The 23,280-nt window shown below is 40.4% G+C and overlaps 1 protein-coding gene across 7 annotated transcripts in view; it reads right to left on the bottom strand.

Moving 5' to 3' along the window:
• The window catches only part of TTC7A (tetratricopeptide repeat domain 7A), a 175,725-nt gene that overhangs the window by 149,014 nt on the left and 3,431 nt on the right, over window positions 1-23,280 (bottom strand). For 2 of the 7 annotated variants that reach the window (XM_064648409.1, XM_064648410.1), the window contains exons 2-5: window positions 22,282-22,445; window positions 20,523-20,691; window positions 4,464-4,594; window positions 2,202-2,323 (exon numbers count right to left, since the gene is read on the bottom strand). In XM_064648409.1, the coding sequence (XP_064504479.1) occupies window positions 2,202-2,323; window positions 4,464-4,594; window positions 20,523-20,691; window positions 22,282-22,445 (586 nt within the window). Of the gene's footprint in view, window positions 1-1,578; window positions 1,919-2,201; window positions 2,324-4,463; window positions 4,595-16,946; window positions 17,166-19,734; window positions 19,792-20,522; window positions 20,692-22,281; window positions 22,446-23,280 lie in introns of those variants that run through there. The other 5 variants (XM_064648411.1, XM_064648412.1, XM_064648418.1 and 2 more) reach the window with 5 other exon arrangements.

The raw sequence follows: 23,280 nt of genomic DNA, 5'->3' as shown, positions 1-23,280 counted from the left end.
CCACCTGATAGGACCTACCCCCCAACAGCTTGAGTAGTCATCATCCAAGGCTTATTTCCTACCAGAACATGTTGGAAGCAATAAGGAGGACAAAAGCATTTCTTTGAGCTATTCAATATCGGTTAGAGAAATTTATTATACTCATGAAGCATCCTTAAAATCTTCTTCCTACTTCCATCCTCTTTTCTTAATATATCCCAGTGCTGCTTATGCCCTCTCGTGGCAGAAACTACACATCAGTATCAGCTGTGGTGGCAAAGACAAGCTGTGGTGTCCCACCAGGCTTTTTATCCCACCGAATCTTCCATCCCTGGCTGGTGCTTCTCACTTGCACTGCAGGAGGTGATGAACACGTGGGATTTCATTCCCATCCCAGCCACAGAAGCTCCATTGCACTGACTGGGATGCTCTTTCATCAGGAGACAGCTACAGAGAACATTTTGCTGCTATTGCAGCAATTCAATTTATAATCAAAGCCCTGCATAATTCACATCTGTATTTTGCTTCAAATTGCTTTCCTGTATGTTTTTTTGAGGGTTGTTTTTGTTCAGGGTTTTTCTGAGGGGGAATTTGTTGGGTTTTTTTAAGGCTATCATTAAAATAACACGGGAACGGAGCAAGCAGGGCCCACAGTAGTAGCTAAAACATCCCACTAGATATATTGAACTCATCACTGATGAAGACTGAATTTAAAATGTGCTGATTAAAATGAACATGAGTGAGTTTGATATTCAAAAGGTGCCTAGAGGACATCAGTGCCATATGTTCTAAATGAGATTTTATTACATAGTTAATGAGCTTAATGGCAAGACCTGAGCTTTTTGTCTGCCATGAGAACAACAAAAGGTTAGGAAAGCACATGCTGTGCCACAGCTGGTCAACCCTCAGCTCACCTGGGAAAACCACATACCTATCCCCTGCTGTCAAGCTGATACTGAGACTATGCTTTATAAGTCCATATTTTCTTTATGCGTAAACTTGTACTTGCCTGACTAAAGGGGGTCACTTCACAACATAGAGCTTCAGGTTTTGTCAGCCTCCAGGTTAAACAAGGCTTACCTGAAGGCACCTCTCATGGATAGCTTAAGGATACAGCTTCACTGTATGTGCAGGCTTTTAATGAAAGAATGAGAAACAGTGGTTATTCACAGTTGTATTTAAAGTAATTCCTGGAGGATAAAAAAGCAGCAAAAAATCCCTAAACAAGAAGCAACCCTCCTCCAACAGAATCAAAAAATGGTACCAATTTTCTACAGAAGAATTTAAATTGATTTTTGCTGGGATTTTTTTTTCCTCAATCTTTCAATCTTTTCTCATTTTTTGCTTTCTTCTCCATTTTACTCAGCAGGTAAAAAAAGCCAAAATTAAATACTTGCAAAGATAGTTTGCCATAAGAAATTCAGTATCTGATTCCTTAAGAATAAATGGGATATTATGGTGCAAGAACAAGATTAGGAAAGAATGGGCTCTCACAACAACACATATGGAAGAGACACTCTCCCACATGACAATTTCTCCATCAGATAACCAGAGCTGATTATGTTTTGAATGCACGGCCCGGTTTAGGGAACAGCATACCCTCAACTGATGGCCTTTGGAAGTGGCAATTTACTATGTCTTTTCTGCTGTTCTTGAGAAGGTTTTCCACAGGTGAAATTCATTGTAGGCTTGCAGATACCAACTCCTCTCGCCCTTCTGAAGTTCACGGGAAGATGTATTTCAGATGCATAATAAATACCACAGAGCAACACTGTTCCTGCATGTATTCTCCACAGTAAAACCATACAGATTTGGGGTATTGATTGGGTCATTTAAGAACTTAAACAACCACACAAATAAATGAAAGAAACTACCTGTAAGACTTCAGTGAACTCTAAATCAGGCCCTGTAGCTGCACATTTTAAGAGCACACAGCCGTGTAAATTCCACTCTCTCTTTACGGTCTAACTCCCCTCATCTCCACAGGGAGCAAAGCTGAGGCAAGACAAGAAAATTGTTCTACTCCACCCTACCTGTGGATCTGGAGAAAAGAATCTTAGGACTCTTAAGGGAGGAGAACAGGGAAAGACGCTGAGGGAGCTTCAGGTGAGTCAGCAGCAAAAAAGTCATAACAGAATATATAACAAAAAAATAAGCCTACATCTGTTCTGAGACAAAACGTGCAGTATTATCTATTTTTATTAACATCTGCATCCACCTACCCCTTCTTTAAATGAGTCACATAGGCACTCTGTAGAGCTGCTTCCAGAAAGTAGGAAAGTTCAAACTCGGAGTAAGTCATGTTGCTGCCCTTCATACTTCTTGAATGTGTGTTGTTTAAGGTCTGTGAGGGGAGGAAAGAAACATCTGGGATTACAGACAACTGTTTGAACTAGTCAAGTCCTCATGAGCCAGTGACATCTACAACAATAAAACATTAGCTTCTGCCATCAGATTCCTTTCAGATTACTTGAAAACTTTCCTCCATTAAATATACAAAAACCTTTCAAAGTCAATTTTAAAATAAACTACACAATGACTTCCATGATATATTCTGCATGCGATAAGAGTTTTGAAACACCATCATTTATTACTTTCCAACCTTTAATAAAGTAAGTACAAAGCCACACATTAACACCAACAGCTTCAGAAGTACTACTCAAACTACAGAGATCCAGCATCTTGCCCAGAAATATTAACGCAATGTTTGAGTAGGTATATCTAGTTTTATGTAACATAAATATTTGTAAAGAGTTAGTAAGCCATCAGGAATACTGATGGAAGAATCTTACCCTTTCCTGTTTCTCCTATCAAATCCTTCTTGCTTTTGCTTCCTTACTAGTAACAAGCAGCTTTCATTGCTTAAAGTTGCCCTGTGTGAACTCTCCAAAGCAGGGTTTTACATCTAGGACTAGAGAAGGACTACGAACTTTTACATCTATCAGTACTCCTGCACCCTTGTCTCCATGTCTAGAAGACAATCACATGAAAGGAGATTGTAGCGACGTTGGGGTTGGTCTCCTCCCAGGTAACAAGTGACAGGATAAGAGGAAATGGCCTCGAGTTGTGCCAGAGGAGGTTTAGACTGGATATTAGGATAAATTTCTTCATTGAAAGGGTGGTTAGACATTGGAACAGGCTTTCCAGGGAACTGGTGGAATCACCACCCCTGGATGTGTTCAAAAGGCATATGGTCATGACACCTGGGGATAGGGTTTAGAGGTGAACCATGGCAGTGTTAGGTTAATCACGAACCTTGGTAATCTCAGAGGTCTTTTCCAACCTTAGTGATTCTATGACTCTAAGTGAATGAATTACAGTTCAAACGGTTTCACTTCTTTGCAGAACCAAGCTGTCAGTAAAAAAATTTAGCGTCCCGTACTGGCAAGAACTCATCCTTCCAACAATGGAAGGACATTACTTAATTGGAAATAAAAAAGCTATTCATTTTTTTCCTGCAAAGAAACAAGACCAGACAATTTGATAGCTGGCTTTTTAAATGAATTTTTATACATGCACTAAGCTCATTTTTTCTTGTTTCAATGCAGTTAAAAACAAAACCTGAAAAAGAAACACACCTTTGCTACTGAGAAGAGCAGAAATATCTGGTCAGAAGGCCAAAGGCCTTTAAGTTAGAGAACAGATAACATGCATTGCTCTCAATACAGCTGATGTCAACCATAACATGTGGCAAAGGAACAGCATGGAAGCATATGATATGTCCTGTAAAATCAGCTTGGCAAAGCTGCAGAGTCAGAGACCTCTAAGCATGTACCCGGCAAATCAGCGGCTCATGTTACCTGCACGGCTCAGTGGAGGGTTCACAGTACTCATCTTGCTCAGCACCCCAGCCAACCACTGACTAAGCAGTTGCTACTAATCATAGAATCATAGAATGGCTTGGGATGGAGGGGACCTTAAAGATCACCTAACTCCAACCCCCCTGCCACAGGCAGTGACACCTTCCACTAAATCAGGTTGATCAGAGGCCCAACCAGCCTAGCCTTGAACACTTCCAGGGATGGAGGATGTAGGTTCTAAATGATCTAGATTCCTCCTGGTTCACTTGAAGAAGGTGAAGCACCAGCAATTAAACTGCTATGGCTGACCCAAAAAGGTTTCTTTCAGCTTGTTGGGGATCTCTATATCCACTACTGTATATCATTTATACAGCAGGTAAATGATACACATTGATGCCAGCACTTGCCATGCAAGTTTGCAGTCCCTCCTTAGTACAAGTTAAACTTGAGATACAACCTGAGCATATCTGAAGCATTTGGTGTTTTACCACAGGTAAACCAGCTAAACTGCTGTTCTGCAGCTGATTTTACCAAGACATCTCACTCCTTCCAGCTTGTTCTCATACTGTCTATGATCACTGTCTACCACATGACATTCCCCCATTATTTTTTCATTTTTGCTGTCAAACCCCTGAAAATTCCACCCAGGCCACCAGGCAACACCCTAAGCACATTTCTTCTTACCTTCTCAAGCTCCTGCAAGTACACCTGGGCAATGACACACGCTCTCTCAAAACAAGCCATGACTTCCTCCTCCCTTTCACACAGTCGAGCACGTGAGGCAATTGAGTTGGTTGAGCGCTCCAGTGACATACCTGCAAAATGTCAACACCTTCTTTAACTGAAGCCAACCAACAGCAGTATGGCCATATTATTCTTAATTTACCAGCTGACAGGAAAGTTTTTCCATATGTGGGTTTCCCTCTCATTCTGATGACTTTCAGGACAACACCCCCAAGGAAAATACAATTCCTACACATGCAGGGCATCTTTGTCATGCTGCTCGAACACACAGTGCCACTGCACACTCCTACGGTGCCTTTCAAACACTTTATGAAGAGAGGACATACAGTCCCTCTGGTAGGAATAAGCAAAGAGAGAAACTAAGGCCTATATTTCCAAAGACAGCTACAGATTTTGGGTGCTTCTATTCAGTGAAACCCTGGCACTGAATCTGATAATTTCTAGGCATCTCGTACTTCAAGTGAAGCTTTCAATAAGGAGCAGTTTTGAGAGGGAGGGGGGAAAAAACAACAAAAAAACAACTGGAAAATGATACTGAAACAAAGCTGGAAAATCTGAGGCCTCTCTTGGAAAATCTGAGCACACGCAATCTGCTCATGGACACACAGCAAGCTCTTGGCAAGGCACAAGAGACTCTTAACCACAAGATCACCCTCTTTTCCAAAGAAAGGAAAAAACCCTGGGTTCTGTACTACTAAAACTCTTTCTTGTGTCATGATCCAACACCACTGACAACAAAGAGTATGTGTTCCTGACACAGATCCACAGAGGTGATAAAAGAAGAGAGTTCAGCTGTCCAGACAGCCTTTCCAAGGAATCTGTTTTGACCACTACAGCACGTGGCAAAGGATTCTGCCCCACATGAGGAGCCACCATGCATACCTGGAGCCACACTTTTCTGGGTTCCTGCAGTCCCAGGAGGCACAGCAGCTCAACACTGCTCATTTCAGGAGTCTTGGCAACAAACTGCTGTGAGGCAGGAACAGGCAGCCAGGTTTACAGTACAGGCACTCATGCTGGAGGAGCCTGACGTTCCTAGGCAGTCTTAGCTTTATTTACTTCTAATGTTCAACATTTGTTTTGTCCCCTTGGTTACTCTGCTAGGAGTTTCCCTATCTCATGTCTTACATTTGAGCCAGACATGAGCAGTCAGTTCAGTGGGCTGGGAAGAGAAGATGTCTCACTGCTTCAAGCTCGGGAGGTGGCTCCCCACTCCTGCCTTCTCCCAAGTCAGATGCGCACACCGCGTTCCCTCAAAAACCTGTATCTTGGTGGAACATGTTAGTACCCTCCACCTCTGAAAATCTGGACCAAAGTAGAGCAGGAGGACTGGATTTACTTCAAAATGACAGTGTGTGTGGGACAGGGTTGACAATCATTTTGCTCCTTTTAACTAATGCCCGTTCTGTGTTCTCTCCTTTCTTCTGACGTACACCTTGGACATCATCCAGATATAACAGATTTCGTCCCAAGTCCATCTATGAAGTCTCTGCCTTTATATCATGGGTTGTTTTCCTATTATTTCAATGCTTCTATCTTCCAACCCTGTCGCTATGCAATGAATGAAGGGGAAAGGAGGACATTAACTCTCTCTATAGAAAAAAAAAACACCACAAGTATCCAGTGCTACAGCTAGAACAAATAGCCTACAAATATTCTTCTTAGATCTGTCTCAGTTTTATCCACCTCTAAATTTGTAGTCATTCCCCTTAACTGAAAATAAATTTTAACAAGTGTGCATTTCAGAGTCACCATCCCCTTAAGTGCAAAGTGAGGCTCAGGGCCCTGAAGAAAAATCCAGTATAATCCACTGATATTCATACACATGCAGCATTTAATCAAACTGCAAGAGCCATCCTAGCACAGTCGGTATGGGGGTGTTTATCGTGGGAGATGTCACACAGAGAGAACAGATAAAAAGCCATTTACATACATGGTACAGCCCACTGCAAGGAGTTACTATCTCTAAGCTCTGACACAGGGGAGGAAAGCAAGCAGCCTTTGCCAGTATCAAGTACTGACAACAAACATGCCCATCCATGCAGTCAGAAAAACAAAGCTGGGGCTAATCAGAGACAGGGGAACAAACATCTCTAAATGGGTTCTTGCCACAGTAAGCATACAGCAATATACAGTGTATTAAAGCAGATACTATGCTACACAACCCCGTAAAGGGCAAGAAGGAAATATGACCCACATGATGTGGCATTAGTCATGGTTCTTTCTGCTAATACCATATGCACTGACCTGATGTCATTCAAGTATAAAATATTCTACAGAATGTGAACAGGACTATTCTTCCCTACCACAGAAATGCAATGAAAAGAAAAATTAAAGCAAGCAGACAGCAAATCCAGCACACAAGGGGAAAAAAACATAAGAAAAACAACATAAGTTCCCTATCCTTGCAGCCACCAATTCAGTTCTCACAATACAAAGCCTCAACAATTACAGATTTGCTTGGGTGTAGCTGGATAAGACTGTTGACAAGCCCTCCAGTGCCGAGAGCACAAATTCCACTAACTCTTCTCCATCCCCCTGATAACTGGGGAATATCAGCACAGAAAAAAATTTGCAGCACAACACACATTTTAAATTCAACTCAGTTTCCAAAAAGTGTCAGAAAGCCATGAAAGCCATTTCAACCACGGCTTGAAACCAAGCATGAAAGCCATGCATGCTACCTCCACACTAGATTTAGCAAGAAAAGTGGAGCTATTGCTAAGACAGAATTAGCTTCCAAGTAAAGCATAAAGCCATATGCTTTCTTGGTAGCTGGTAAAGGTACTTGGGTATTTTTCACAAACCAGTTGTGGTAAGAGAATACCAGCTTAAAACTTATCTATGCTAAGATTTTTTTCATATGAATGAGGTGCCCAAATTTAAATATATATTACCTACGTACCCTAGTCATTTTTTATATAGTGGAGACACAGATTTCTAATAGCGTATGGCCCAAGCCCAAGATTTCAAAAGACACATGTTCCCAGATGATCCTTTAAAAGAACAAACTCTACCCTCTTCATAAGCAGTGACTTTCTATGTATAGAAACACTGCTTTTCTTTCCTGCATAAAGATAAGGCTTTCATTCACCTCCTCTAGTTCTCCCAAAGATTCATCTCTGGCTCTTCACCTTTCTGTAATCTTTGCCCCTTCTTCTCTGCTCCCAAATTTAAGCCGCATTTATGTCGGAAAGAAACCCAAATCCATAGGGTTTGTAAGACCTATCACTGAACTAATTTCTTCCTAGAGCTGAAATGCCCTGCTCTCATTTACAGAAATCTGAAAGGGGAAATTTTATGAAGGCTTATTTCCACATTAATCTCACTCAGTCCTTGCCATGGGAAGACATCGCATCATGTAGCTCCAATGCTCTGAACTGATGTTATTTATTACCAGAACTAGAACATCCATGTGCACATGGGCATGTGGTATCTGATTCTCAGCAACACAAATGAGACGAAAATTCATACTGGAAGGAATCCCAGAAAGTTTGTGGTCTGACTTTCTGCTCAAAGAAGGGCCAGCTCAGGGCCAGCTCAGAGTGTTATCCAGCCTGGTCTTGAAAGCCTCAGTGTATACATGGAGATTGCACAATGACTAGGGAGAAGAGGAGGCTAAGGTGGCTTTATTTTCCTCTGGTTCATAAACCAGTTCACCAAATACCAGCATTCCTCCTTCCAAATAGAAGGAATATACCAATTCTCTCACAGCTTCTTTTAATATTCCTTTTTACATGGACTTCGAGCCTCCTGTATTTGGATGAATTTAAACAACTGGGGAATGGTAGGTTCATAGGTGTAAGAATTTCGGGTCAGCAGCAGCGCACAATTTTCATCAACAGTCATGCAGCTGCGAAAGCCCCATAGCCAAGGAGCATGAGAGCTACCTGGCAATCTAAAGAAGGGATCAAAGAAACACAACAGCACAAGGAGCATGAAGCCAACCTCTTGTGCCGTGTCCCAGTGCTACACTCGTGTTGAACACATCTATGGCAACCTGAAACAAAAGATAGCTTAGGATACAACTTACAGCCCTGCCAACAGCACCAGCCCCAGTCTGCAGAGCAAGGTTACAGCATCTAAACTCCTGTGCCACACAGACAGGCCAGCCTGGCCAGAAGCCAGCACGATGCTAAGTGCATGCAATAGTTTCACTCTAGCTACAGGAAGGTTAAGTCATTTGTCTAGAGGTAAGCCATGCGTGAACATGCTGCACGGTAACTGCTGCAAGGAGACTGGTTGTGTGCACGTTCTCACTCTGACAAATGCCAGGTCATTCTGGGTCACTGTTCTCAGGCAGAGGGTGCACTTCATTTCTGGCATGTGGCCTTCAGAAGTGTCGCTCCAGGAAATCAATTAGCATTGAAACAAGACTATTTTTAAGACTAGCTCTTCAAATATATACACATGCATCCTGACTAATCAAAGTCCAGCAGAATGCTAAACACTTTTCAAAGTCAGAATTCAAAAGCACAACCAAACTATTCTAGAGATGGTATTACAAGCCTGCCCCACCAGCTAAGGTTTGAACTTCAGAGTGCAGCCCTCAACCAAGCTACTTCATTACGGTGTCTTGGAAAGCAAAATAGCCTGGATCTCAGTAAGCCAAAGCAGCAGTCAAGATTAGGTTGACATAGGCAAGATCAATACACTATTTCTGCCACAATTCACAGTAGTTTAAATTATTCACAACCTGGTCTTGACACTCATCTCCCCAGCAATCAAGCTATGATTTTTTCAGCAGGGCTTATTTGCAATGCAAATAGAAGACAGGGAAGAAAGGCCTAGAAGCCCTTGGTTTTGAACACATTCATTCATACAGTACCCCATGAAAGGTGGGGAGGAAAGGACAAGTTTTATTTTTCAAGAAAGCTGCACATGCTTCTTTTACTGCTGCTTCCTATTATATAGGATTATTGCATATTCCCAGCAATCTGTTATAATCTTGAGGTACTTTTTATGTAAAAGTCTCAAAGGTAGAAAGGCAGAAAATTCCAGTAACCCTAATAAAATTATCTGAAGACCTTTCTGCCCGTTAGCTGGGAACGAAGCTGAAAATGTCAGTAACCTGTGCATAGCTGCTCAGTTGCATCAATGCAGAACTCAAGACCCCTACTCCCAGCCTCCCTGCTACCTGCAATAAACCAACACTAACAATGTTACTCTAATTATTTTCCAGTTAAGAACTCTATCTGGTTAGACTTGTAATTACAGCTAAAGCTGATTGCTAAAACTAGGACAGCATTTTGATGGAGTGGCTGTGAAGCCAAAAGGCAGCAAGCACTCCCCTGACATGCAACCTTAGTCACCTACCCTTGATCAATGCCATGTAGGCTCTGCATCACACTTATGCATAGCAGAAATCAGCAGTCTTAATCCAAAGACACTCATTTTTCGGAGCATATCCAGACTTGCTGCCTATCAGCTAGCTGCTCTTAAGCTTCACAGCATGTCTTTAAACCTTAGCTTTAACCTGTAATATACTGGTCTCCAAACTTCTTTGATCATATACCCTATAAGGAAAAAAAATATTGAGCATGCACACCCAAAATGCTACATATATAGTTATATACACACATTGGTTATATTTATGTGTTTATTTTTTAAATAATACCTGCTAGGTAACATGCTACTGACAACCACGCGTCATCACTAAAAAGGCCTGCAAATTCAGAACATTTGACCTTTTGCAAAAGCAAAAAGGCATAATTTGCCTTGAAGTTTGACAACTATTAATTCTATTTAAAAGTCTTGTATTTACAAAGTTAATCCCATTGATGATATCCTATAGCACTTCGTGCACTTCTGGGTCCCACTGTGCTGTCAAGTAGTTCTCAGTGTATTTCAGTATTGGATCAGAATCTGGCAAACGCCTTAAGCTGAGACATGTTAGAAACATTTGTACTTCCATGCAACTGTATACCAAGTGTCTCACGCTGTGCAATTTCTTCTAATACCTGTTTTTTCAAGTCTTTGGCAATGTCTTTTGTGAGTCTTTCAAAGGAATGCATTTTAGTTTGCTGCCATATTGCTTTTTGTGTATTATTTCAGCTGTTTTTCCACAGCAGGAAGAACATGTGTTTTCCCCAATGGTATGTGGGTTTTCATATTCTGCTTTCGCATAAGAAACCTCAAAAGAGGCTTCTAAAAATTTAAGTTTAATGAATTTTTTAGAAGTACTGAATTGAGTACAATTGAACTTCAAACATCATTGACTGCATCCAATTAGACTGTCATTGTTTTTACCTGATCGAAGAGCTCATGATAGGAGTAGTGTACGCTCTGCCATCTTCTTACTGGTCACTTGTGCTCCTATTACTAGTATTACCTGAAATCCACAGTTTCTTTGAGGGAATTTTTAAGTGACTTGTCTATTTCATAAGGGTTAGTTTAATTAAAACTAAACAATATAATACATAAATCCACTTAACTAGGCACAGGTGAACTGCAATACACTGGAAGTGAACGAACAAGTGAGGATGCCCTTGTGAGCCCCTCTGCACTGTGGAACACCCTTCTCTTTTGCAAGATATTTTCATAGGACCTACATGACATGGGAACCTCTGATGTACAGACTGTGAGAGAGTGCCACTGGCAATACAATATATTAATAAAGCTTAATTTCAATGTGTTGGGTTTTTTTTGGTGGTGGTGGGGGGGTTGTTTGTTTTAAGAAAAAATAATAGATACAGTATTTTTCTCCTGCACCTCAGTGGATCATCATGCTCACTCACTGGGTCACACACAACCCACTTTGGGGATCACTACTATAAAATATTAATTGTTCTGGCACAAGAGGCCACCTCCCACCTCTGTTCCATGACATGAAGATACATCTACTAGAGCAATGCTCTAAGGCACAGCAAACACAGCAATCTCTTACAGTCCCATATCTGAAGACTTGGTCAACACCATCCAAATCTATAAACTTTCAGGGTATGTTGCAAAAATTACACTTTTTTTCCCTGGTCTAAATACAACAGGAAGAAGCAGAAGAGGAAAAATGAAAAGTGGAAGAGGCACAAGGGAGTCGATGGTGCTGATGACCAAGTATTGGAATTCTTTCAGCTTGAGCTTATCTGCATCACACTCAGGCAGCATCACCAGTAAGAAAGTTCTCTTCCAGCTGCAGCCAGAGCCACTGAGTCAGACTATCCCTCAAATCCTGCGTTCCCTTTTGGGTCTCTCTGTTCACTTTAGTGGTGAACTCAGAAGTGCTGGGTTAATGATTGGACTCTATGATCTTAGAGGTCTTTTCCAACCTAAATGATTCTATGATTATATGTGTATTTTGGGAGCAGGAGGGAGAAAAAAGAAGGGTAATTCTTATTTTACTATGCTGATTCATATCAAGCACTCAGGCCAACTCTACTTAAAGTTATTAGAACTGACAGAGCCTGTGAGGACTAACAGGCTTGTTGCCCTGTCTCTTTAAAAGATGGTCAGAGACATCTGAAGCTTACTCCAGGGCAAACCAGCACATGGAACTTTCCCACAGCCACTGGACACATACCATGCTACACAACACAGCCCCAGCATGACACTGGCATCATAGCCATCTAAAAGCTTAGGCCATCTGAGAGTACATTTGTATTTGTTTTCTTCTAGTGAAAGTAAGAGTATAGCATGTTGCCTCATGTAACCTTATAAACACTGTGCATTCCTTGTACCATTTCCTCAGAAAACCATGTGCAAATAGTCTTGTACCTCCTGGTGCCACTAACCCCCCAGTTTCAGAGAACCAAACTGTAGTGCAGAAGGTGGAGAAGGTTTTATGCATTGTGTGCAACCAGCACCTGCAACTCTGTGGAGAATAACAAAACTTTACCGTCACGGAAACCAAATCACATTAACAAAAGTAATCAGATGTTATTTCCTTTTTCCACTTTCCAAATTTCAGTAATCTGCATTTAGTGGCCTGCAACTAACTCTCCTCAGAAGTTGAAAGTCACACCCATGCTGCATTTGTGCATAGTTGATTGTGCTAAACAAACTACTTCCAAAAAAGTGAAATATCTGATCCAACAGCAGAGAAGAGCTCAGGGACCATAACAGGAAAGTCTAAGAGCACCAAGAACATCAAGGCTGGGCTTGGCAACTCTTTCACATACAAGCTGGAAAGCAGTGGCACCAAGGTATACAATTCACCAAATGCAACACTTTCAAGGTCATCACTGTCACAACTGAAGAGCAACTCCAAACTCTTACCCTCCTATTGTGAAACCCCAAATAAGACATGCTGATACCAGGCCCTTTTATCAAGACATCCATATCTACAAAGTGGGGATTTTGCCTATCAGACAGCTACTCTGATGCCAACATGAATTAACAGCATGCTTCCCGTCTCACTGTCAGAACTGTGAAAACTAGCACTTTGAAGTGCATACCAGGTATAGAACAAAGCCTCTCTCTCTCTGATGTGGATTAACATTTAAAAGATGCAACTTTTGCAAAGCAAAACTGAAAACAAGTTTTGCCAACAAAATGTCTTACCCTGAGTTACTCACATTTTAATGTCCTATTGAATCACACATCCTTTTGGCTGGGACTCAATTTTTCTAATGGTCAGGAAAGAAAATTGATTTTATTTTTTAGGCTCTGTTTAAAGGAAATCATCTCCCCATAGATCTTCAGTGTTCAGAGAGCTGATTCTTAACCCTTTGTTGTCATCAGAACATACCAACAAAAGAATTTGTGCCCTGCCCTGCCCAACCCTTTAAAAAAAACCCCAAAGCACAAAACAAAAAAAACAAACCAAAATAATTTTTTTTCTTCCGCTTAGTGTCCCACTTAGTGTCCCACTAAGTTCTACTCAGTCACAGCAGCAGCTGAAATTACTGAAGGAAGTAACCTCACCAAGTAGCTGCCAGTAGAGGAAACAGCAGTTAACGAACAGAGACTAGTGCAAGCCAATGTAACATCTCAAAAGCAGTATACAGCTTAACACAGTTGCATACTGGCAAGTGTTGATCACCCTCATGAAGCCCACTATCACTGAAGAGCTATATATTTGTATGAAAAAAGTGAAATCAAAGTTTTAGATAACTTTTCCTTCAACTATCACCCAATCTTATGTTTTTCTCATCTTAACTTCATGCCCCATATAATTCTGGTTCTTCACAATCAACAAGCTTTTCTAAAGACTATGAAGAACACTGGTGTTGTCTTTAGGAAAGTGCTAGCTGCCCTTATCAAGACTGCAATGAATTCAAGCACCTCAGCCAGCACTGGTGGGCAGCTTCCAGACAGTAGTGACTTGGGACTCCTGGGAAGTCAGAACATGTTAAGATAACAACCCTTCTGGTTTAAACAAGTTTATCAGGGTAGAGAAGATTTAGACTTTCAAGTAAAAGCCTAAAGTATACATGCCATAATGTCAAGAGTGCCTAAACAACATCATACTTGACACTGAAACTAATGGGGAAAGACAGGGAGAGAATTCAGGCGCTCGGGATTTTTTCCCCTGCACCTTACAACCTACTGCCCATTTCTGCTGAAAGGGTACATTACAGCACATTGCCCTCAGGTCAGTCAGTAATAGCAATGCAGGCAGGATGAAAACTCAGCTTCTAAGGAGGGTGGGGGTGGTGCATCAGTTGTACTGGAAGGAGGGAAGTTCTGGGTTCCCTCTTTTTTTACCACTAGCAGATATGAGTATTCTCCTTGTAGTTATGTGGCTCCTAAACTATAATACAGAAATGAACCATCTTTATCTTGACTTGTGCAATTACAACCTGCTTTTACTTTTTTTACTTTTCCCCATTTGTGCCCAGAGAGAACATAAAGCAAATTACTTACTTGAACATGTAAAAAATGTCATCAACCTTCCATTAATCCATTTTCTACACTTGTCTCAGTTGACAAGACAAGGTATGTTTTTACACAGTAAGATACACACACACCATCTCTACCTAGGTATTACAGTAAAGCTTTTCTTAAAGAAGTTCAAGAACTCTTAAAAATGAGCCTGCAGTAAAGATTCCAAGTACAAAAAGTACGTATAACCACCGGGAGGGGATTTTTTGGCATACAGAAAGCAGAACAGTATTCCAAACACTTTTCTGGAAAAAGGAGAAGACATCTTGAAAACCGTTATGCCATCTGAAACAAGAAGCAGGCTCAGAAAGAGCACGTACAGCCCGTTAAGAGGCTAAGAGGTTTATAATACATGGCCTGAATTAAAAATGCTTCCTGCAGTAAAGGAAGTTAAAAGTGTAAATTCACTTTCAAAAGAAGATTATGAAATAAATCATGACCCTGCAAAACTACACAATGTTTCTAAACTCAGTTTATCTGCACTTGAAATTGTTCAAACTGCTGGCACTCAGAATCATTGCACAGTCTGTATTCCAGAACACTCCACAGTTTATTACCATCTCGCTTATCAAAAACTAAGTGGACAAAAGTCTCATCCCAGAGAAGCTAACTGGAAACTCTAATTAAAAGTAAGGCTGCTTAAGTTAAGCCGATAACACACAATAACTTATTAACATTATTTGAATGGAATATATCCTTGCACTATGGGATCGGTAGCATTTAGTAAAAAAACTGAACTGGAAAAGTTAGTGGTTTAGGATCTGAAATAAAGACTATTTCAGTACTTCATCAAACTCTTAAAATAGAGGTGCTCTCTTCCAGAGAGGAAAAAAATAAAACAAGGAAAAAAAACCCCACCTACCTTTCTCCCTTTCAGTTTTTTCCACTAATTTAGTTCAATGAGCCAACAAAGCTTTGACTAAATAAAACCAAATAGGAAAGCTTTTTTTTTTTTCACATTTTAATCTACAAATTAAAAAAATGCACACATGACAAGAAATCTATCAGCTTTAATGCTTATCAGAAACACTAAGTTAATAAAATTCATTTGTTAAACTGAGAAGACTCTTAATCAAATTCTTTAGTGAGGAGGGAAAAGTAGATTCATCAGAACACAGCTTTGCAATAACTGTACATTTTATTCTAATTTCCAAACAAATGCAGCTGAATAAAAATCTCACCCAGGAAATTCATCATCATATAGAAAACCATATTAGAAAAATTAATGACACACAAGCATATGTCAAAATTAAAGACTCCAATGAAGTGTATGAACAAGTGCGTGATACATCCTCTGATTAGCCAGAATGAACAACTTTAATATCAAACTTATATTTACTGAATACAAACCTACTGTTTTAAACAGTAGTGCAAGCCAACGAAATAAGAAACTAATTAAGCAGTGCAATCACAAAGGAAGTTTAAAACAGATTATTCAAATTTTGAGGCTTCAGCCGATCAATTTAAAACCATGATTAAAACCAAGCAAGTAGTTTTCAAACCATCTGACTAAAATGTCAGGTTTTCTGTTTATTGTCTCTGTGTGATATCACCATTTTCCTTCCAGAACACCACCTTAACCTCCAAACAACCACTTCCAGTACTACAAACCCAAGACAAAGATTTCATATGGGGAGAAAGAAGAACAATATACTTCCAAGCATACCAACCTCATTGTCACTGAAGTTTTAAAAGATATAATCACAAAAGAAACAGGAACACATGTAAGCTCAGCAATTTGTCCTAAAAATGAACAAACACAAAATAATCCATAACAAGTTGGACTGAACTCAGAACCCTGGAAGCATGTTCCAGTCTGTTTATTATTCTCAAGCTCAGGAAAAACCTTCACGTGGTCGATTGAGGGTTTTGCATTCAGCAATACCACTCACAGCTCTTAGGAGAGCTCTAAGACCAGTAACTCAATCCAGCACAGTTTGTTGTCTCATGATCTTATGGTTTTTTGTCACACCACAGATCTTAAACCCCTTAAAATGACAAAAATGGGTCCAAGAACAAAATATATATAACTCCAAGCCACTGCCCTAATGCAGTCTCATTTCCTCATACATATGACTTGTGGTTGGGGTTGTTATAATAAAACACAGACTATGATCAAGGCTTCTTACAGATGCAGTATGACCTCATTCTCTTCCATATGCATTTTTCTAAGATCTAAAACAACCAAGCTCACACTGCAGTCTTTTGATACAAAGGATGTCTTTTCTAAAGTTAAAAAACAAAACTAAACAAAACAAAAAAACCAAACAAAAACCAAAACAAATCACCAAAAACTTTTAGAAACAAATTTACAAGGGATTCATCTCCAATTAGTCCACAGCCTCTTCTCACAGTCACTAGACAGAAGGTTGTATTGTTCAATACCATGCACTTCATCCACGTTAGATGCCACTTGAAGAGGAGATGAATCACCCCAGAACAGCCAGCTTCTGACTGTACAAAGAGTTCAGACTGAAGCTGCACAAATTAACCCACTCCAAACTGCAAATGGCCAATAATACAAAAATTACTCCAGGATGGACTGGGAGAAAAGGAGAAAAATAGAGAAAAATAGGCAGTGAGACATTTAAAACTTTAACTCACTAGAAATCCATTTGCAAACTAACTACCATTTGCAATCCCATGTTATTGCTGTACAGCTTCCTATTTCCAGGCTACCCCACTCCAGGTAGAAAAAGTCCACTGCCTGGCCTGGCAGCTGGTCTGACAGACACCAGGAGCTCCTCAGCACAGAGCTGACTCACGGCACAGCAGCTCTGATGCCACACATCCATGACCATAAGGCAAAGTCCCTCTCAGTCATTACAAACATAAGACCCACACGTGAACCCTGCCTGAGGTTCAGTCAGGCTGGCAACACCTTACCCAGTTAACACAGGTCTCCTCATGCTTACAGGCAGCACAGAAAACATTGCAACATCATAGAAACCTCTTTCTTGGAACTTAGGTATGCTGAGGCCCTGGCTAGAGCTATACCATCCTTCGCAAGGGTTAGGTAGTGACCTACCCTACTACCAGGAAGATTTACTCACTGGGAACAGAGAGAGATCTCTGTGGGGTTTCTGCAGCAAGCAGGGACGGAGGGAAACCAGTGGGCTCTGACAGTTCCACATGTTGTTCTGAAGTCTTTTTTGCCTCCTTGTTTCAAATGGACAACACCAGGTAACAAAGTTACAACATGTCCCAAGTGAATTAGAAGCAAAAGTTTGCTTACTCAATACTGTTTTATGCAACACAGAGAGCTGCTTGCATCAGAGATTACCTGCAGCACTGTGAACTGAGCAGAGGATTTGAGGAGGGATTAACTTCATGGAGGATGGGGAAGAAGGAGACAAGTACGAACCAACCACCTATTAACTAACCATAGATGGTAAAATTAGTCATAGTGAAAAATCAAACTGTTGTCAGAGCTCCACTCATAATGCTTACAGAACTTCTCACAATATGGGGATTTAGAAACAGGACAGGAAGCAGCAGTCAGCTGAAAAACTGGAAGAGCCTTGCCCTCTCTGCCATTTCTCCTGTGCCTGTCCCCACATTTATAAAGAATTTTAATATTTACTTCTTGATACTCACTTTGAGTGGAAGTCTACTGAGCAAGGCAAGCAAGAAACTTTTTCCCTGTTCAGCACCTGCAGTTCAATCACGAGGGTGCAAATCCATATTCCTTCTTACCATAATATGAACTTACTATATACTCTGGACCTTCAGAGGAAGACTCCAGAGATTTAGCTCAATATCCAACCTTCAGTGCTGTGGAGGTTAAAAGGTGCTCTAAAGAAGAAAACTCGTTTTTGCAGGTTCACATTTCATTTCTACCACTGACTTCATCTACGCAGCTCCTCCCAGTGTATCTCACATCTTTCTTGTTACATTTTTGTTTATTTCCAACATTAAGAGTGCCAGCATTAAAAAAATAAGCCTTTGATTTGACTTTTCTTTCTTCTGTGACCTTTCCAGCCTAATCCCCGGTGCTTGAGAACCTACATTGCCATTCTGTATACAGGCACAACACAGCAGTATTAACTACACAGAACCAAGGTAGTTTCAAGTTACTGCTATGAGGTGATACAAACTTCTAGTGTTCAACTAATGCTGGATGAACAGGGATATTCTATTAAACCAACTGCTTTCTCCCATTTCTGAAAACCTGAATAAGAAATTCAGCAGGAAACCTAACTTCTGCCCTGAAACAGACAGGACTATAGCTTTTCTGGATTTTTGCCTACATGACTCCTGCAAAAATTTTACTACCAGTGACATTCAAGAGCATCTTTAAAGAAGATTTAAAGCAGGTTTCATCTTTAAAGAAGGTTTCAGATTGCATAAGTAACCAATAGTTCAACCAAAGTCAATAATATGGTATGGATCAACATAATTTCTGCAGAGATACCAAATTAAAAAGAAATAAGAAAAATCTGTAGCATAAAGCATATATTAATTTTAAATAATTCAACACCATATTGTTACTTGCCCTGCAGACGTAGCCCAGAAACACGTTTTAAAATAAAAATTTAAATCTACACTGCTATTGCCATAGCTACCTGTACAAAATTCTAACATAAAGGATTATTTCTTTAAGACTGGGAGGTTGAGTAAACAGCATGAGGGAACAGTGAGTGTCCTCTCCAGACTCAGCTGGACAAGCTCCACTCTGCTGCACTTTTCTCTGCCAGAAGCTTTGGTAGAATACCGAGTGACTTACTATACCCTTGCTATCCTGGCTAATCTGAAAATAATCATCACGGAGAAAGAATAAAGACTGTGGAGCAGTGACAGCACAAAGGTTGCTCTGCAATGGCAGAGGCTCCACATAGTTTATAGGAGCAACACAGTATTTACATTCCATGCTAAACAACATGGGGAAAAAACAAAAAAAAAGTGCAGCCTGATGCTCTTGATGCAAACACCTCCACATCTTCATATGCAAGTTAGGCAGTCATTACAATCCAAGAGGTATTACATGAACGGTGTTATTCCATCACTTTCCACACACCCCTTATGATTACACTCACACCTCGCCAAGGGTCTTATCCAGTTCCCAGTGAGGACAGTGCATGTCCTGGAGTGCACCAGCAGCTGCTCTCAAATAAACTGCTAAGAATGCACTGGCAGTTACTCGCTCCTCTGAGCCATGCAAGTGTGAGCATGAGTTACAGGTAAATTAGTCCTGCTCCACAAAAGCTCATTAATGAAGCGGATTCAATCAGTACCACAGAAAACAAAAATCAAAGCAAGCAAAGCAGCACAAGCAGGGTTTCAAAAAAGCAGAATGACACTGAGATCACGAAACACTCAAATTATTATCAGTAATACTAGCAGCCCAATCAAACAGTATTTTGGGTTGATTTGGTTTCACTATTTTACATACCAGTTGAAGGTATCTGATCATCAGAGTTCTCATTCACCTAATTAGTTGGTGGACATGCTGAAAAGAGTAGAAAGCAGTAGATAGGTAGCAGTACTTGAGCAACATTTACAAAGGAACTGAAAGCAAATGAAGGAGAAGATTACTGATCTTTTTCTCCCCCCAAGTCAAAAACTGACTAGGGTCCTCCTCTCCCCAACTCAAAAAGGAAATGCAATTTCACTACCCATAGAGGTAGTTTTATTTAGAATCTCTCAAATAGTGCAATGTCTGTAGAGTTACAAGGGGACGGAGAGACTCCTGTTTGTACATAAGGTCTAATACTGTGTGACATGCATTGCAAAAATATACTACCTACTTTGAAAGCACATATTCTGTTAGTCCAAAGTTTAAAACTTGGAGGCATTGTCCTTGCTTAATTCACATAAATCACTGAAATTTACAAGTAAATGAACTCTTTGTAAGACAAAGTCCAGGCCCCAATTCTGCCAAATGCTTGATTTAGATTTTCCCAAAATGGACACACAGCTAAAGCATGTTGCTGACTTACAGCCAAGAGTTATCACAAAATTTCCAATTTCAAGCTTTCCTTTACAAGCCAGTCAAGTTTAAAAACCATGGACTAAAATTCCATAATGCCTTTAAGTTTAAACTACACAGACGATATCCAGTAGGATTTTCCATAGCATACATCTTCGCCCTAACTCTGCTCTAATTAAATCACTTGAAGAAATATCTTCAACTTCACCCTAAAACCAGAGTGTTTCAAGTACACATACATGGTCCTTTACCTTTAATAACAAAGGCTTCAGTTATCAAACGCAGCACGTACAGAGGTTCGTCTTTGGTTGAGAGGTCATCAATGCCTGCTCTCGCATACATGCTGATGGCATCTCTGTAGCATCCCTCCACATAATGAAGCTTTCCTAGGATCAGCATAGCTTCAGTCATATACTTAGGCTGAAACAGAGCAGGGAGAGAAAGAATGTTTACGTGATAAAATAGAAGACAGCAAAAACGAGGTATCCCAGAACACATTAGCACATTCAGAATGCTTTCCTCTCACAACTGCTAGCTCCACACGCCAGAGTAGGAAGGATTTAAGTGTCTAGAGATCTTAGGGCTGTGCTCATGATAGCAGCGGGGAACAAAGGTCAGGCAACCACTTTGGAGCTTCATTTACAAACACACAGTTCCAAGACACGTCTTTGGTTTCAGCTGACCTGATCTGTGGTTGGTGAATTGATGGACATCACATAAAAGGCTGGCATTTTCAGAACTACCTGCACACAAACAAAGAAAGCCTCCTGCTTTTAAACTAAGCAGAAAGCATGACTTTTTAGGCAAGTGCTCCCCTCTCCTCTGTATATTTAATTAGACAGTGAGAAAGCTCTCCAGTTTTCTTAAGCTGTCAAAGAATTTTCATGCAGCAGTAGAAAAAACAGAAGGCACATCTACTATTTCTAAGATTTGTTTCCTTGAAGGTCTGAAAACACATCTAACAAAAACCTCAGTAAAATACATCTGTTCAGACCCTCTGGAAAGCACGAAAAGGTTCCTAAGCCTTCCCACCCCTTTTTTAATACGTGTAATCAACACAGGGTCAGTGCTGCATGAGCGGCTAAGTCACAGTTCACAAAGAAACAGTAATGGCAATTCATGCAGCCAAAGTAAACATGAAGACCTGGAAGAATTCAGTAGTTCTGGTTGTCAATGGGGCTAAACTAGAAAGAGGGTTGGACAGACTCCCCTTCCTTACTAGCTCCATTTTACTTCTGAATAGGTTGACTTTCTAGAAGATAAGAAAAAGGAACTCCTCCAGAAAAGTGACTGCACACTTTCTCCTTGGAAATTAACATGTTAAAAGTATAATATACATTTCCAGGCTAACTAGCCTGTCAATTTTGAACCAAAAGTAATACAAGTCTAGAACAGACCTGTAATTCATTTACTTCTAAACCCGGTTATGAAACTGTGTGTCCAAGGACATCAAAACAGCAGCAGACATTGAGGCACAGTATTAAAACACTCCTGAAGCTCTGCAATTGAGTTGACAAGCAGCCATCAACCATGAACCCAGACCACAGAATAAAACGAAACCATAACTTCTCTGGCAGAGACTGAAAGTAGTGCAAGGCTGCAATCCTGGACTCACGACACAACCCTAAACTCCTGACAGCAACTTGCAGCACATTCTTCTCTGATCTGGAGCTGAATAGGTATACACAGCTCCCTCAGATCAGGAGTAGCAGTAGGTCATGTTATGTGGCCACACCCACATCCCAGAGAAACCCTAAATATTTATCCTGGTTCTTTCTAATGAAAAAAAAAAAAAAGAACAGGATATGTACTATTTGTTTGCATATGAAAAAGCAAGTCTCACAACAGAAGATACTGCCAAGGGGAATTAGCAGTCCCTCAGTAATGCCTACAATACAGCACTGTACATACAGGGACATGAACAGGCAACAATCACACCCTGTATCAGACTAATAATCATATGAAAGAAACATCCAGTTGACAGGAATTACGATGACAGAGCCCACTTACTCTTAGTTTTCCTCTGCTTAAGATACTGGTCAGATACTGTTTAGCTTCACTCAGTTTTGGTTCATTCTTCTCTGTCAGTGGAATGGAGTCCTTCAGTTTGGCAAAGTTTTCCTTCAAACATTCTTCCAGCAGAACCTCTGCTAGCAGCATACTCCCGTGGTCCTCTGAAAGCACACACCAAACAACAAGAAACATTGCTTAGTTCTGTAGGTGATAAACAGAATTACAAAAAAAAACAACGCACCTTTGAGACACATAAAGGGCAACTCAAATGACAGAAGAAGGAAGAAATGGTAGACATAAAAAAAAAGTTCCATTAACTTCTATCTGTTGGAAACAGTACGTTGCCTAAGAAAAAATGAAACTTCACTTCCTTATACCTTCAAGACTTTTCCCTAGAGAATCCTTTAATTTTGGCAGCACCGTTCATTCCTGCATTGCCACTAATACAACAGTTCAGAATTTTCAGCACAAAACTCACTTTCAAAAGTATAAGACCAATCTTCACAAACACATCAGTGCATGCTTTAGATCTACAAATGTACAAGCATGAAATGAACGCTTTGGACGATACAGAAGCTGTGAATTTCACTGCAAAACAGTAACAAATTTACCTGAAAGTTCACAGAAAAAAGACAATTTAGATACTAAAGACACACAAGGCTTGATCCTCTACCACAACTAACGTGCCACATTCTTTCTACATTAAAATCCATTCCTGTTCACACTTCTACAGAAGAGAAACTCAAACATAAGCAGCAGCACTGGATACAGCGTGAAGCATCATGCAAAGTGGCAATCATGTGCTGAAAAGAAAGTAAGTTTCATCTGTCAGAGTACTTTGATTTCTTGCATGACGGGCCCAGTTCTGCAGTTACCTTATTCATAAAAGTCATACCTCAATCAGTGGGCTACTGGGTCTAGCAGGGTAACAAAATCTTTGTATATCAAAGAGCCAAGCCCTACATTTCGTATATACTCCACGTTTCAAAGTCTGGA

Source organism: Pseudopipra pipra, chromosome 3 (assembly GCF_036250125.1).
Source record: "Pseudopipra pipra isolate bDixPip1 chromosome 3, bDixPip1.hap1, whole genome shotgun sequence".
Taxonomy (NCBI): domain Eukaryota; kingdom Metazoa; phylum Chordata; class Aves; order Passeriformes; family Pipridae; genus Pseudopipra; species Pseudopipra pipra.
The sequence above is the reverse complement of the archived record's forward strand: the minus strand, read 5'-3'. Positions and strand labels throughout refer to the sequence as shown.